The 16054-nt window shown below is 40.7% G+C and overlaps 1 protein-coding gene across 1 annotated transcript in view; it reads right to left on the reverse strand.

Moving 5' to 3' along the window:
* The window catches only part of tbx18 (T-box transcription factor 18), a gene marked incomplete at its 5' end in the record, with an annotated part of 10617 nt that extends 1002 nt beyond the window's left edge, over positions 1 to 9615 (reverse strand). Inside the window, 7 exons of the mRNA XM_084314569.1 lie at positions 47 to 141; positions 2657 to 2721; positions 5799 to 5966; positions 6718 to 6889; positions 7441 to 7542; positions 8149 to 8326; positions 9360 to 9615. Coding sequence (XP_084170695.1) covers positions 47 to 141; positions 2657 to 2721; positions 5799 to 5966; positions 6718 to 6889; positions 7441 to 7542; positions 8149 to 8326; positions 9360 to 9615 — 1036 coding nt within the window. The remainder of the gene's footprint in view (positions 1 to 46; positions 142 to 2656; positions 2722 to 5798; positions 5967 to 6717; positions 6890 to 7440; positions 7543 to 8148; positions 8327 to 9359) is intronic.
* Between the last annotated feature and the right edge of the window lie 6439 nt (positions 9616 to 16054).

A 16054-nucleotide genomic window follows, 5' to 3' on the forward strand; every position in this document is an offset into this window, starting at 1 on the left:
AAAAAAAAATTAGATTGTCTAAAGACATCATCTGTTGAATAGATACCTTGCTTGGCCATCCCGGGGATGTCCTCGAAGGTCAGAGTTCGCAGAGATGGACGCCAGAACGCATAGGACTCAACCAGAGCCTCTAGGCCCATTCTGTAACACACATGTGCGCGCACACACACACACACACACACACACACACACACACACACACACACACACACACACACACACACACACACACACACACACACACACACACACACACACACACACACACACACACACACACACACACACACACACACACACAGGAGGTCAGAAATACTCACAGACCAATATATATTTACTATCAGGTTTTCCTCAACTAAAGACATTCTTATTTGAAAAATTGAATTGTGTTCCCCACATTATTGTCCTGCAAATGGATGCCCTTGTGTAGAGGGACCTCTTTGAGGGGGATTTTCTAATCTGTTTTTGTCTGTACAAGCTGACTGAGGCTCACTGAAATGTACTCCACAATGCACACAAAGCAGATTTCAGCGAGTATCAGTCAGCTTGTATTGTTTTGTGGCTAACTATTCTCAGCTAGTATGAGGAACAGTGTGGATTGTGCAGAGAAGGGATTCTAAGGATCAACAACGTTGTTGTTAAGTAAGAAATAGGGCTAGGGTTCCAAAAATCACAACTATCCCTTTTAACCCTTTCACTACCACACTACAGAAGGTTAAAGCTGCACTATGGAAGGTTGGCACTCTGTGGCTATGAGTGGTAACTGCACCTTGTTTAAACATGGAGGATAAAAGAAAATGTCAACAAAAAGACTGTGTTGCATGCATCGCTGTTAGGAGGGTTTTCTCTTGTTCAGCCCAGCTCTGCCTAACAGTGATTTATCTTGCTGAATTTTGTTTCATGCAAATGTTGACACAATGCAGGTTTAAATCGAGTGTTTATTGAATAAGTGTTTAATGTGATCATTATTGCGACACAAGATATGTACTAATCATTTTACAAGAAATAACTTGTTTGGCGTGAAAGGGGGTGAAAGAGGCATAAGAGGGGCCCTACATAGAGTCTAAGACTTATTGTATACATAAAGTATGACGTTCATTTTCAACTTCCAACACATCTCCCACATTCAGTCACTGGTGTAGCAACGCTGCCTCTCCCAGCACGTCTGAGGCTGTCGGACATTACACCAAATACCAGCCACCTGGCGGCCATCTTAGCTGCTGTCGGAGGGCCTATCTCACCGTCTCCATGGAGACGGCAGGTAATGAGGGACATAAACGCCACACTGCGATTGGCCACTTGCCAGCCCTGCACTCCAAGGTAATTGCTTTCACACAGCTTTTACGGGCCAATCAGGACGAAGGAGCAGGAAGCCACAGCAAGGATTTATGAGGTGGGGCTCCCCACCCCCCGCCCCCTCTCCTCCTCCTCTACCTCTCCCTCCCTCCCAAGGTGGGGTAGAGAGAGAGGGGGTGCTATGGCGGGGTAATGCGAGCGCTCTGTTACCCCTCGTTAGTGTGAGGATAAAAGTCCTCCCCCCGCGGGGTCGTAGCCACGGTGATAATTTAGACAAGCTGCCCAGAGCGGCCCTGTGTGCTTCCAAACTAGCCTATCAGAGCCGGAGTTTATTTAGCCAACTGCTTAACTCTTCCTGTAATATTTAAGGGGAGGGTATTTTTTTTCTTCTGCCTTCCTGAGTTTAACTTTTATAGGGTCAGCCGACAGGGTCCCCCGGTTATCCAGGTTGACTCTCTCTCTCTCTCTCTCTCTCTCTCTCTCTCTCTCTCTCTCTCTCTCTCTCTCTCTCTCTCTCTACCTCTCTCTCTCTCTCTCTCTCTCTCTCTCTCTCTCTCTCTCTCTCTCTCTCTCTCTCTCTCACATTGTCTCTCACTCTCTTGCACTCTTGCACATTCGCCTATTATCTCCCTCTTTCTCCCAATCTCTATGCTTCTCCTTCTTTGACCCCCCCCCCCCTCTCTCTGTCTTTCTAATGAATTCTGGGAGGGCCCCGGGGGAGTGGCTGCTTCTCTGTACTAGTAGGGATTTTTTTTTCTTTTCTTTTTTTACTGCTGTGTTGTTTTAATCCTGTGTTTATATATATATGTTTATAAATGTGTTTATATAGATTTTCTTCTGGACACTCTTGACGTTTTATTATTCTGCCGTCGATGTTTATGTTCTCGTGGCTGACTGGAATCTGACGCTCCATTTGGGTTTTCGGGGGACCGGGGGTTAGGTTTTTTCCCTCTCGAACTCGTGTGCCCATGACTGTGTGTGGAACTCTGTGAAAATGAATCCTCAACTTGCTCCTCCTCAACTTTGCGCACTCGGATCCACAATTGATATTATGAAGCTGTAATTTGTGTTTATATCAATTTTTGGGGGAATTGCAGTTATTTTGAAACAGATTTAATAGTCAGGTAATGTGCTTTTACCATCAAAAACAACAACAACAACAACAACAACAACAACAACAACAACAACAACAACAACAACCACTAAATAAAACAAACGCATAACTTTGCTCTCCATAAAACCTAATAGCTGCAGCTAAAACCGCAACCAAAAAATATATATATAAATACAGCCATGTGTCCCAGATTCCCTTTAATACACCAGATAATGTGAAAATCTCTGCGGTCAGAAATCAACTCACCGGTTTCTGCCTGAGTCTCGGAAGCCCTTGGCAAATGGATTCCGGTCAATTTTCAACCTTGTGATCTGAGAAGAAGACAACAATTATAATGCTACTGTTATCTCTGAGCATTACATGGTGCATGATAATGGGAATTTCCTTTGCATGAAGGACAGCTTTTTAATTTTTCTGACTGAAAGATATTTTAGGCGTTTGTCCATACATCATTAAGTATCATCTCTACCCATATAATTACTGTATATTGACAATTTTTTTCCTACCAATCGTATATTCATATGCAAAGCTTCTTCAGTCAAAATAACTCATATCACATTATGTGTGTGTGTGAGAGAGAGAGAGAGAGAGAGAGAGAGAGAGAGAGAGAGAGAGAGAGAGAGAGAGAGAGAGAGAGAGAGAGAGAGAGAGAGAGAGAGCGAGAGAGAGAGAGCGAGAGAGAGCGAGAGAGAGGGAGAGAGAGAGGGAGCATGCATGTGTGTGTTTGCTGTGTATGTGACCTCAAGTACACATGTTTGTGTATATGCACTGTATGTGTGTGTGTGTGTGTGTGTACGTGCAGGTGCACACGTACGTCTATGGGTCTGCTGTGTGCCTGCCTGCCCAAGCTGTGGGTGGTGCAAGAAGTCCGATCCTGTGACCCATGTCCAAAGAAACTTTTACAAGCGCTGCCACTTTGACATCAGACATCATTTGCTGTGAGCAAGGAGAGACCACGTACTAACTTCCAAAGCCCACTCTGCCAGAAACCAATGTGTGTTTAATGTGATTCTATAAGAGTAAATTTGAAACTTTGGGACCCAAATATATAACTGGTGTTCATTTACAGTAACAGTGTCAAATATATTAACTTGCTTTGATTGTGTGTGTATGTGTGTGTATCAGTGGCAGAGGAAGTACAGTTTCTTTACTTAAAGATTCAGTACAATGAAAATCGTGTTTTTCTATCCCATTGCATTTTTTATAGAGCGTATTTTGATGTAACATTACCCAACATGTTAGAACTGTTGTTGTTGTGAAGATATTGCATAATGTCGTTGGGTTACTCCGATTGGCCCATCAGTCACATCACACCAGTTACACAGTGGTGTAAGGACACTGAGTGGTCAGTGAGTCAAGCATCTATAGTGTCTAGTGAACAGAGAGCCACGCCCTTTCAGCCTACTGAGAGTTGGCTGTGATCAGAGAGGGTGACACTTATAACCAAATCAATCGATACATGTGAAGCTGGAAAAAATATATTATTGTGACATGAACATCCCACAATAAGCTAATTGTGACTTGAATTTAAAAACCATTGTACTGGATCTTTAAGTAAAAACAGAAATACAGAGATGCAATAGTACTCCACTGACCTCTAAAGGTCATGTTAAAGTGGTATGTGGTCCAGTTATGCTGCTCTGTTTTTACGTCCTCTTGAAGTTGGCAGGCATTACATTTGAAAGTATTTGAAAGTACGTAATCTTCATCAAATTTGACCATGTTTTCTATATGCTAAACATCTTTCTTCAAAGTAACTATTAACTGAAAAATACATACTTGAATAAAGATTCGTAGTTACTCTCCACCACGGGTGTGTGTGTGTGGGGGGGGGGGGGGGATTACCCATTGTTAACTAACGCAAAATATGTAGGCTAGTGTACACCGCAGAGGATTTAAGGATAAAAGTAAGGAATAAAACACGGTTTCTCCTCCCTCCTCTCTTGTTAAGTTAGAACAAATGACCCAGGCCAGTTTATAATGTTTCTGTATTAGGCCTAATGTTTTCTCTTTCCCCCTATATCCCCAATTCTATCATAACAAGCTCACAGCGCAGACATTGTGATGTCAGCACGAGGAGCTGGCATGGAGTGGGTAGCGCTCGCTGGTTGGTCAGAATCGAGGTAACTGACCATTCCCGCTCTGAACAAAATGTCCGATGAGCCTTTCTCCGTGTACTCATTCATGCATACAGTCCTTCAGAAATGGATCTCTCTCTCTCATTCTCTTTCTCTCCATCTCTCTCTCTCTCTCTCTCTCTCTCTCACTCTCTCTCTCTCTCTCTCTCTCTCTCTCTCTCTCTCTCTCTCTCTCTCTCTCTCATAACTCAGTTTTGACACAACATTAAATAGTGATCTCTTTTGGAGATCAATAGAACCTTTCAGTGCTCATTGGTTTATATATGGAATGGCTGTCCGCAATAAATAAATAAATAAATTAATAAATAAAACGTCATGGCAACAAAAAGCTACGAAGAAAAGTTCACAACTTCTGAACAACTGCATTTCGTATTACAGTACAGTACAGTTAGAGATAGCTACCTGTGTCCTCTAAATATGTCAGTTGAATTGTGATTGAACTGGCGGGGGGCGGCTTTCATTGTACCGTCAAGCTTTGTTTATGGAATGTACAGGTTGCCAGAATGCCTGCCTGTCTGTCATTCAATTGACTGAATTTGATCCATTAATGAAGTAAATGATAATTAAAATTCAAATGTAAAAAAAAAAAAACTTTGGCCTGAGAATCTCGTTATGTCCAATCTACCAAGAACGTTATTTAGAATAATTGCTCTGTCATTGTCAAATTTATTTCAATTTCTGTTTTTCATTTTGAGTTGAAAGATAATTGAGCCAAGCCCTTTTGTTTTGGCAGTCAACGTCAGCATGTGTGAATGAATTGCACTCTCTCATAATGCGGATCATAACCTCTTCAAATAGTGAGATAATAACTATACTATTGGCAAAGACACCACATCTGTCTTTTCTTCTCCATTTGTTGCACTTAAGCAGTAGCTATGTCACCAGCCTGCATATGCTATATCCATGTAGTTTAAAGATATTTGTCATATACTACATGTAGGATATTTGCCATATGGCTACATGCAGTATCTTTGCTTGTCATGCCCTCCAAGTGAAGCACTTGAGGTTGGCACCGTTAGACGAACTACACCACTTATTGTTGACTGCCGGGAGTGTAATCCCTTTACTGCAGTCAGCATCAATTATCAATTTGGTATTTATATGCATAAAAGGAGTAACAAGTAAAGAGTTTTAAGCTGCAGTGAAGTGCAACACATACAGGAAGGCACGCTGGCTAACATGCTGTATAGCCTCGTTCTGGTGCTAGTAGAAAGTCAGAAGACAGGGTGAACCGGTTAGCTGGGCTGTACCTGCTGGTTCTGATAAGCGGTGACGGTGGTGAAAACGGTCTCTGGAAATGAGAAGGTCCTGGTGCCTTCCCCCACAGGAACAGCTCTGACCGGGGAGAGTTCCTCGCCACACTCCTTACGGATCACGTGCACCCGCGGATGGTATTTATGCATGGAGTGCAGAATGATCTGGAGAGAGGGGGACAACTGTAAATAGGATTACATGTTGACCACTTGGACTATAAAATATGCACATGAAACAACACGCGCTAATGCGCGCACACGACACGCACAAACACACAAACACACACACACACACACACACACACACACACACACACACACACACACACACACACACACACACACACACACACACACACACACACACACACACACACACACACACACACACACACACACACACACACACACACATATAGGCTATACCAACTCCAGTGCATAGTGGCTTTCTCTGAATCAGCCTTGCCCAGTTTTTCTCTCCCCCTAATGATTAACGGTTTCCTCCAAAGGATCGTTCACATAACCTAATGATTCACTCTGTACAAAGCATTAGGTTCACTTTCTCATTAAATTGCAAGCCCTTTTGCACATATCTTCATAATATATACAGTAAGTAGATGGATTTAATCTGCTAAATGAATAAAGGATAATAGCTACCTGGATTTACCTGACCATAGTATATGTCATGGAAAGAGCAGATGTTAATCATGTTGCACTCTCTGTATATGTTTGCTATAAAATGAAAGATATAGGAAAGATGATACTATTTGAAATTCAGCAAAAATGGCTATGATAATTTTCTGGATATTTTGGGAGGCTTTTGCTTGTGAATTAAAAATGTATTTTCTTTCTTTCTTTCTTTTCTTTTTGCTTTTTTTTTTAATTATTAATTGATCATTCTTTTCTTGATACTTACATGTCCCTGGTCATCCAGTTCATTGTTGGTCAATTTGAGTTTGTCAAAACTGACCACCTGGCGCATCCACGTCTCGCCGGAAGCCGGAGAGTCCGGGTGAATATAGACGCGCGGCGGCACAGGGGAGTCCGCATTTCCCGCTACCATCCACTTGGAACTGTGGTACACGTACCTTCACAACGCACACAGAGGAGAGATTTGTTGGTTGGCCTTCAAAATAGAGAGGTTATAGGCATCCAATAGGGCCTTTCCAAACGGCACGGAAAGGATGCAAACCACCGTGACACTACATCTCTGTTGCCAATAGCCATTTGTGGCTGTGAGAACTGAGACTGCACAATTGTTGTTTGTTCTTATACACTGCAGACAAAGACACACAGGCCGGGGACGCCCCGCCGGTGGCGCACCGCGTCCTGGGTTCGAATCCGGCCAGGCACATGTGTCCGACTCCTACCCCATCTCTTCACCCAATTTCCTCTCTGACTGCCATAGCCACAATAAAGAAGAAATACCATAAAAAATATATTTAAAAATAAATAAATAAATAAAATAAAAACACACAAGGCCTATATTTACCCATTCGTGTGACCTGCTTTCTCACTGACTCCAGTGTGTGCATGTGTGTGTGTGTGTGTGTGTGTGTGTGTGTGTGTGTGTGTGTGTGTGTGTGTGTGTGTGTGTGTGTGTGTGTGTGTGTGCGTGTGTGTGTGTGTGTAGTCTCACCTGTAGCGTTTGTTGTCCACGGCGATAATATCCATAGCAACGTAATACTGCTGATGCGGGTCCAAGCCCGTGATCTTGACGCGCATAGCGGGGAACATCCGCCTGACAGGAAATCAAAATCAATCATCAATTGACCTTTTAATTTTTCTCGGATTATGGCTTAGTTAGGACTGACTTAATATACGTTTGAATCTAATTTATATTCGTCATTTACAATATATAATTATCCAATGATCGTAAAGTCCACATGAAAAGACATTTGTTTATGATGTTGGCATGATGGCACACTTTTAAAGAGGCACGACGACCTCGCTTAATTATTAAAATTCCCACAATTTAAATGTATGGGTTATAACGATTTTGTGTGTGAAAATTAATTATGCAACAATTGCAAGTGAGATTACTTTAATACAAAGCCTGATACAAAAATCATATTTAGGGCTACCCTATTTTGACTGTGATAATTAGGCCTATATTTACTTAGATACATTTAGTAGCATAAGCCAACAGGCTATTGTATGTCATTTTGGCAGCAAGCGTCGTGTCATAACTCCGACCACATATTATAGGCTGTTAACTATTTGCTTTATTTATTTCAGTTGAAATAGTTAAACCCGTGTATCTGGGTAAATAGTGTGTCCAAAAGTGTAGCCAACTGCAATATATAATTTTATTTATTAATTCCAAATAATTTAATCTCTCTCCTACCGTCCTGCCTTGGTGATGATCATCTCCGTGCCAATCTCGTGAAACCGTTTCCACAGGTCCGATCCCTGCAGGTCCACCCGCATCTCGTCTCCAGCCCCCGGTACCGACGCGGCGATGACCGGCGCCGTGCAGTGAGCCTCGGACTGCGGGCTCTCCAGAAGCACGTCCTCGCTCTCCGCTGCAAATGGGACAGAGACATATGCTCCGTTAATAGTGGCAATCAATATAGACCGGTGTTTCTCTTTTTCTTTATTTTTATCCACTGATTGTTTTATAGAGTTTGCCTATTTGTCTTTATTTGTCAGATGATTCGCCGACATGCTGCGGGGTTTATAGCCCCTTCTTCACTCCGTCGGTTGTGCAGCAGCGGAGCGGAGGCCCCGCCAAATGGGACAACATTATAGAGACATTACGCACACAACAAGTCTAGGCTCAACTAGAACACAAACACTGGAAGTCAGTGTTGTTTTTGATAATTACACTTCCTCGGCCAAATGCGCGGCTAAACTTGCTCCAAATTGAATTCCTAATTTACCTTGGCAGCACGATATGACCTCGGATCGTGTTTGTGTTGTGCACTGCGGGCCTTAACGCGTCCTATCCGCTGCCACGTTCCCGTCTTTATCGCTCGCTAATTGGCGTGTTTATGATTTGCAACAAGCCTCATAAAGTGTCCGACATTAGTCACGCTCACACCACTCATATATTTACTAGACCAATAACACGATATTATATCACAATTCAACACTGTTGTTTTGACCATATAGGCAGCCCATCATTGTTTTGTTTATAGAGCAAGATATTTTCCTTCCTACAAATATTTAATTGTTCAGGTTAGATGAAAATGACTTTAGCTATATAATCGGACCTATTTTCCCTTCATAAAAGCCTTGGAATTGAATAATAGTGCATCATTTGCAACCTTTAAATAAACCCAAAAGCTTCTAGACGAAAAGGGAATGGAATATCCGGCCTACTGTGGCGTTTTTCTAAGCTTTTGTTATTTTCATTTGCAGGCAAGATTGATGGGCCTGTTTGCACTGCATGGACTCAGGAGTGAGAGAATGTTACACCTTGTTATGATGACTACGAATTTCAACAGCACTGTTAGCATATTATAGCATATTGTTTAAATGCTGCTGTGTGTATTTAGGTTGCCAAATCTATTGCATCTCGTTTGTGTTGTTGACGGTGATTTAATAGTAACTTACGCGAGTCATCACTTGCGCTGCACTCGACCTCGCTGCTGCCCCCCCGGTCGCTGGCGCTGCACGATCTCTCCGCAGCCCGGCGGCGCGGCCCCGGACTCCCGGGAACCAGGTCGGACACGTCGGTCCCCTCTCCGGAGCTGTGGACCGTGTCCTCCTCTTCGAACCTGCGCCTCTTCTCCGCCCCGATCAGCGCTTCTACCGAGAACGCGTGCGCCTTGACGCTCAGCGTGCACGGCGACCGTCGCTTCTCTGCCATGGCTCTCAGCTCGGAGAGGAAACAGCTTCAAAACTGCAAACAGCAACAACCAAAAAAAGTTAACTCCCAAAACGGAATCCGCGATAGTAACTTTCCTCTGCGCAGCCGCCTGGTTATGATGCTCTGTGCTGGACTGACATCGGAAGACAGACCGGGCACCGCGAGGGGGACAGTGTGAGGAAAGTAGTTTATCCGTTATCTGTGCGCGCGGCGTGCTGACGGCGCGGCAGTGGCTCGGGTTTGGGAAAGTGTCAATAATCTGAGGTTCGAGAGAAGGCTGCTTAGGAAACTGCCAGTCACCGCACAGAGCAGCCAATCGCAGTGCAGGGTTTGTCCCTGGTCCCACCCGCTTTGGGGGCTGCTCGTGCCGCCTTATGTGGTAAAGTGGGGCTCGTGGATGAATCATGTCTCCGGGTGCAGAGCGCGAGCGGCTCTCGGGGCATTGCGCGCATTTTCACACCACAGCCCAACATGCTTTGCATATTTGGCCATTACCTCCTGCTCGGCAGCCCCTCGGGAGAGAGAGCAAACTCTATAATATTAACAATTCCCTTTTATCAACAACATTAACATATTAATGTCATGCAGATAAGGGTCAAATCATGAATGTCCCAAACAACAGGTATACCAAAGTAAAACAGTTGTTGTTTTATACATTATGATTAATGGCTTGCACTCAATATCATACTAAAACAACTATTTGTCACTGAAGTAAAAATAAATAAACAAGTAGATCAATAAAAAAAAAAAGGGACCTTCAGCACTGACAAAAGGTTGCATGTATATAGTTTCATTTATAGTTACATTATGATTAATGGCTTGCACTCAATATCATACTAAAACAACTATTTGTCACTGAAGTAAAAATAAATAAACAAATAGATCAATAAAAAAGAAGAGGGACCTTCAGCACTGACAAAAGGTTACATGTATATAGTTTCATTTATAGTTACATTATGATTAATGGCTTGCACTCAATATCATACTAAAACAACTATTTGTCACTGAAGTAAAAATAAATAACAAATAGATAGATAAAAAAAAGAAGAGGGACCCAACATCAGCACTGACAAAAGGTTGCATGTATATATAGTTTCGTTGCCAACACTTAAACTGCCCCAGAACGTGTTGATACAATAATAGTTACTGACCTGCCTATAACCACGGGATAGTTAAGAATAGTCTTGGAACTAAATTGTGAAACCTTTACGTTTAATTTTGGCACTGCCACTGCTTTAGTTGGTCTCTAAAATATGGCCCGCTGAAGTGAAGACGAGCTATGGTCCCTCTCTTCGTGTCGCCCTGTTCACACAGGACATTTGGAAATATCCCTCACTGTCCAGGACGTGTAAATTAGCATGTGGTCATGCGGGGAATGCGTGTCCGTTTCGGCTCGTGCACGTGAAGACATATGGAGCGAGCCTATAAATAAACAAGCGCGAGGACACTCGTCCCGGGCGGCTTCACTTTCACCCCCTCGCGCAAATGTACACAACCCGGGGGAATATTATAAACAACACGTCATCGTGGTTTATTGGGTTTGGATTCAATGTAAATGATTGGACGTCACGGGATAAAGGTCGATGCCATATATCCATGTGGATGATCAGATCAAACGCTATGTGTTTCACGCACAATTTAACATAAAAAGTAATATTTTAGATCGTCTCTCCTTTGAACTTTGCAAAATATAAGCTGCCTTTGAAATGGAGAGGAAACCTATTCTTTGGTTTATATTTCATGTGAACGCAGATGGCTTGGCTCCTTCGTGGCACAACGATTTGTAATTGTTTAGAAGTTAAGTGAATTAATCTTGACGATAGGCCTTGGTCTATTTTAATATTATAATTTGAATTCACTAAATGCATGCATGCGTCATCGGATTATTGCCTTCCTTGAATATTTTGTTTAGCCCACAATATAACCTAAAATAAGTTTTTCTCAAATGATGTTTTATGAAATACAACAGCTCGGACTACTTTATTGGTTCTTGTGTTGAAACTCGTTAGCAGGAAGAACATCACCTGACAGGTCAGTCTCAGAGTCGCGGTGCAGACAGATATAAATACCAAATGTAAACTATAAGCTAATAATTGTTGCATAATATCTATTGTATATGGGCGTTAACAGGACGTATATAACATTAGACAATAAGATAGTTTGGTCTTTAATTTATATATTTTTTTTATTATAGCATTATGTGCCGTGCGCTAAAGAGTTTCAAATGCGAATACGTTTAGAAATGTTCGATAATAAAATAAAACGAGAAATTCGTTATTTTTTCAAATGAATTACATTTGACTCGATCTCGTATAGTCTCAAACATGGACAGAGGGAAGACTGCGAAATTAGGCTAATAAAAAGGGGACATTTTAGCAGTAGGCCTAGTTACAATCCCAAAATATGATCGGCAACGAAAATAGATATTTTTATGTAAGTATAAGCATACAGTTCGTCTTAATAAATAAATAAATACGACTCTTAATTGGCTGTCTTTGTCATCCTCAAACAGTATAGGGTATTTTTTTTTTTTTTTTTTTTTTTTTTACAATATAGGCTAAGACATTTTGTAGGATTTATGCATCTGTAATATTTATTTTTGGTCTACTTTTCCCCATTTTATATATATATATTTCCTCAATAGGTTTATGACAACTAAACCCAGTCTTTAATGGACCTAATGTCGTGATGTCCCAACCGATGGTTAATTGATAGGCTATTGTCATTAAACTGAATCATTTGTAATGTATTCCTATAGGCTATACTGTAGCGTTAAGTATCCTTTAAACTGGGGCTCTATGCCTAATGTTGAGAGATTAATCCCATATTTATTAATTTCCCTTATAGCCCCGAAGCATCAAGGTGCACCGTATTGCTGCCTCTCGTATGATGACTGCCATCTGCTGTCAACGCCAGTGTCTGTTCCCACTGGATGCAAATGCATGGGATGGGCTGCAGGCCTTATGCTCGTTATGATAATGATACACAGGCAACATTGTGGGCCAATGTTGCCTATATAGCTAATAATGGGGAGAATACTATATGACGATATTATATAGGCTAAATAACAAAATATGCTTGATTGCAACTGCCCTTATATTGCCTAATCTGCAGCGTTGTTCTTTCTTTCTTTCTTTCTTTCTTTCTTTCTTTCTTTCTTTCTTTCTTTCTTTCTTTCTTTCTTTCTTTCTTTCTTTCTTTCTTTCTTTTCATAATCTTAGTTTGTCAATAATTTGGCCCATTGCTGCAGCACCATTAGCATTAGGTTTGTGTCCCTCCCTGTCCTCATGTTCTGACAGGGAATCAAACCAACAGCTGTACGCGCAGGTTTCACTCCGCCTCAGCTTCATGTTCTGCCATTCTGCCAGTTCTCTGATGAGCTGAGACAGAATAACGGCGCGATAATGTGAATCTGAGATTCCACACAAGGCAAGGATTTGCAGCACAGACGGGTTTATAGCGCCAAACCTTGCCTGTATATAGCCGACCTCTCTTCTGTCCAGTGCAGTGGATTATTTATAAAATAACAATTGAATACTTGGCCAACTTATTCCATAAGCTTGCCTTAAACCATCGTTTACGCACGAATGTCCCCTGCATGGAGCACAGGTCTATGATGAAAACCCCCTGTGCAGGTAAAACATATATTGTGATCAGTTATAGTGAGTATAGTGTTTTTCGTTGGAACCACACACCCATCTTTGAACTCTCAGGGAATTGTACATTAAATAAGGCGTGTCTGTCTGACCTTTAACATAATTACGCATCAGCTTTGAAGGCTCGTTGAGTATAAGTGCTGAAGCAGGGGAGTCTGGGTAACATATTGTTAACAGTTATTTAGCGCGCGCTAATGGGCACGTGGAGCCGCGCCAGGGCTTTTATAGCGGAAGTGGCAGAGCAGAACGTGCGGGTATGGAAGGTGAGAAAGGAGAGAGAGAGAGAGAGAGAGAGAGAGAGAGAGAGAGAGAGAGAGAGAGAGAGAGAGAGAGAGAGAGAGAGAGAGAGAGAGAGAGAGAGAGAGAGAGAGAGAGAGAGAGAGAGAGAGAGAGAGGGGTTAGCAACTGTATCGCTTCAGAATCAGTTCTCCTCTGAATGCAGCCGGTCACCCCTGCCTGCAGCCCTAAACTCCTCCAGAGCTGCCGGAACCGGTGTAGGTCCAGTGGGAGGTCATAACGGACAGGGTGAGGGGAGGCTATACTGTATTGTACCCATTCTGCAATGTTAATAAAGTTTTCAATCAATCAATCAATCAATGCCCTTCCAATGTTGCCAACAGTCTAAAGCAAACATCTGGGTCCACGGAATAGTCGCTGTCTACTGAATTAGCTATCGTTTCTTCTCATCCACGAAATGACCCCTGACCGCGTCCATAAAGGTATACCTTCCATTGGAAACGCATTTGGCCACCGATGCGCTTGCTGGAAGCTGACGCTTCTATGAAGTTTATTGAAAATGTTTTATGAGCATTGTCGTGCTACAGCGCCGTTTACTCAGCATCGGACATTATTATAGTAATTCACAGTGTTTGTGCGGCATGACAGAGGAAGAGAGAGAGAGCCTCACTGACCGTCAATATACTGTATGTTCTCAATAAATGTTCTTGAGGATTTTTAACAAATACGTAAGTGTTATCAAGCATATCATTTGCGCTAATATAAGTCCAGGCAAGACCCACCCACTCCTCCACCGTTATTATGAATAAAGCCTATTGTGCAAAACATTATTATTTCAGTGAGTTCAGAGTAGAATTCGTTTTATTCGATTTACAGGCAATTTGTCTGACATATAACTTTAATCCCGTCTACAATTCAAGATTAAATAAAATATAAATAAACAAATAAAGAAAGAATGTCATTCCTATAGCCTATAGGCTATCCAGTATGCCTAAACTATTTGACGAATAAGTAATGTAATAGGTTAACTTTTACACACAATTATATTAATACTATAGCAACTTCTTATTGAATGTTTATTAAATGATCACCATGCTTCAATCTGATCATTCAAAGAGATCTATTTTAGCTAAAGTTAAGCATTATCAAACGCAAATAGGATGTATTATCTTAACCAAAGTAATTATTACACGTTATAAATAAAACAATAAATAACCACAATACTAAAAGAAAAATATAAAGTTAAGTAATGAAAACAAAACAACAAGAAATAATAATAATAATAATAATACCGCAATAATAACAATAATAATAATAATATTAATAATAATAATAATAATAACACTACTACTACTACTACTACTACTACTACTACTACTATAATAATAATAATAATAATAATAATAATAATAATAATAATAATAATAATAATAATAATAATAATAATAATAATAATAATAATAATAATAATAATAATAATAATAATAATAATAATAATAATAATAATAATAATAATAATAATAAAAACACTATACTACTACTAATAACCTAGTCATAATAATATTATTATTATTATTATTATTATTATTATTATTATTATTATTATTATTATTATTATTATTATTATTATTATTATTATTATTATTATTATTATTATTATTATTATTATTATTATTATTATTATTATTATTATTATTATTATTATTATTATTATTATTATTATTATTATTATTATTATTATTATTATTATTATTATTATTATTATTATTATTATTATTATTATTATTATTATTATTATTATTATTATTCATAATTTTTTCTTTAATTATTATTATTATAACATTTTCTAGTTTAAAAAGAGATCCAAGGATTTTTGTGTGTTATGGACATTTTGGCCTATTTGCATGTTGATTACCGTTACACCCCTAATATATGTATAGTGTGTGTCTGTGTGTGTGTGTGTGTGTGTGTGTGTGTGTGTGTGTGTGTGTGTGTGTGTGTGTGTGTGTGTGTGTGTGTGTGTGTGTGTGTGTGTGTGTGTGTGTGTGTGTGTGTGTGTGTGTGTGTGTGTGTGTGTGTGTGTGTGTGTGCGTGTGTGTGTGTGTGTGTGCGTGCGTGCGTGTGTGTGGTGGGGAGGGTTTAATAACATACTACTCTACTTCACCAGTATTCAGCCTGCAGGGTTGTAGGGTAGAAGGGTATGAATACTATATACAGTACTTCAGTATTCAGCCTGTAGAAGGGTGTGGTATCAATGTGGGTGCTCATAGGATGTGGTGAATGGATTTAAGACCTTTATAATAATTGGCGTGTGTGTGTGTGTGTGTGTGTGTGTGTGTGTGTGTGTGTGTGTGTGTGTGTGTGTGTGTGTGTGTGTGTGTGTGTGTGTGTGTGTGTGTGTGTGTGTGTGTCTGTGTGAGGGAGGGAGAGAGAGAGAGATTACAGTAAGAGATCATAATGTGGCGCATCCTGTCCCAGGTGATGATTGAACCACCTCACCAGAGCCGCCTGAGCAGCGACGCTTAAAATAAATTGGACATTTTTAT

This window comes from Notolepis coatsorum (assembly GCF_963971535.1).
Source record: "Notolepis coatsorum genome assembly, chromosome: 5".
Classification (NCBI taxonomy): Eukaryota; Metazoa; Chordata; class Actinopteri; order Aulopiformes; family Paralepididae; genus Notolepis; species Notolepis coatsorum.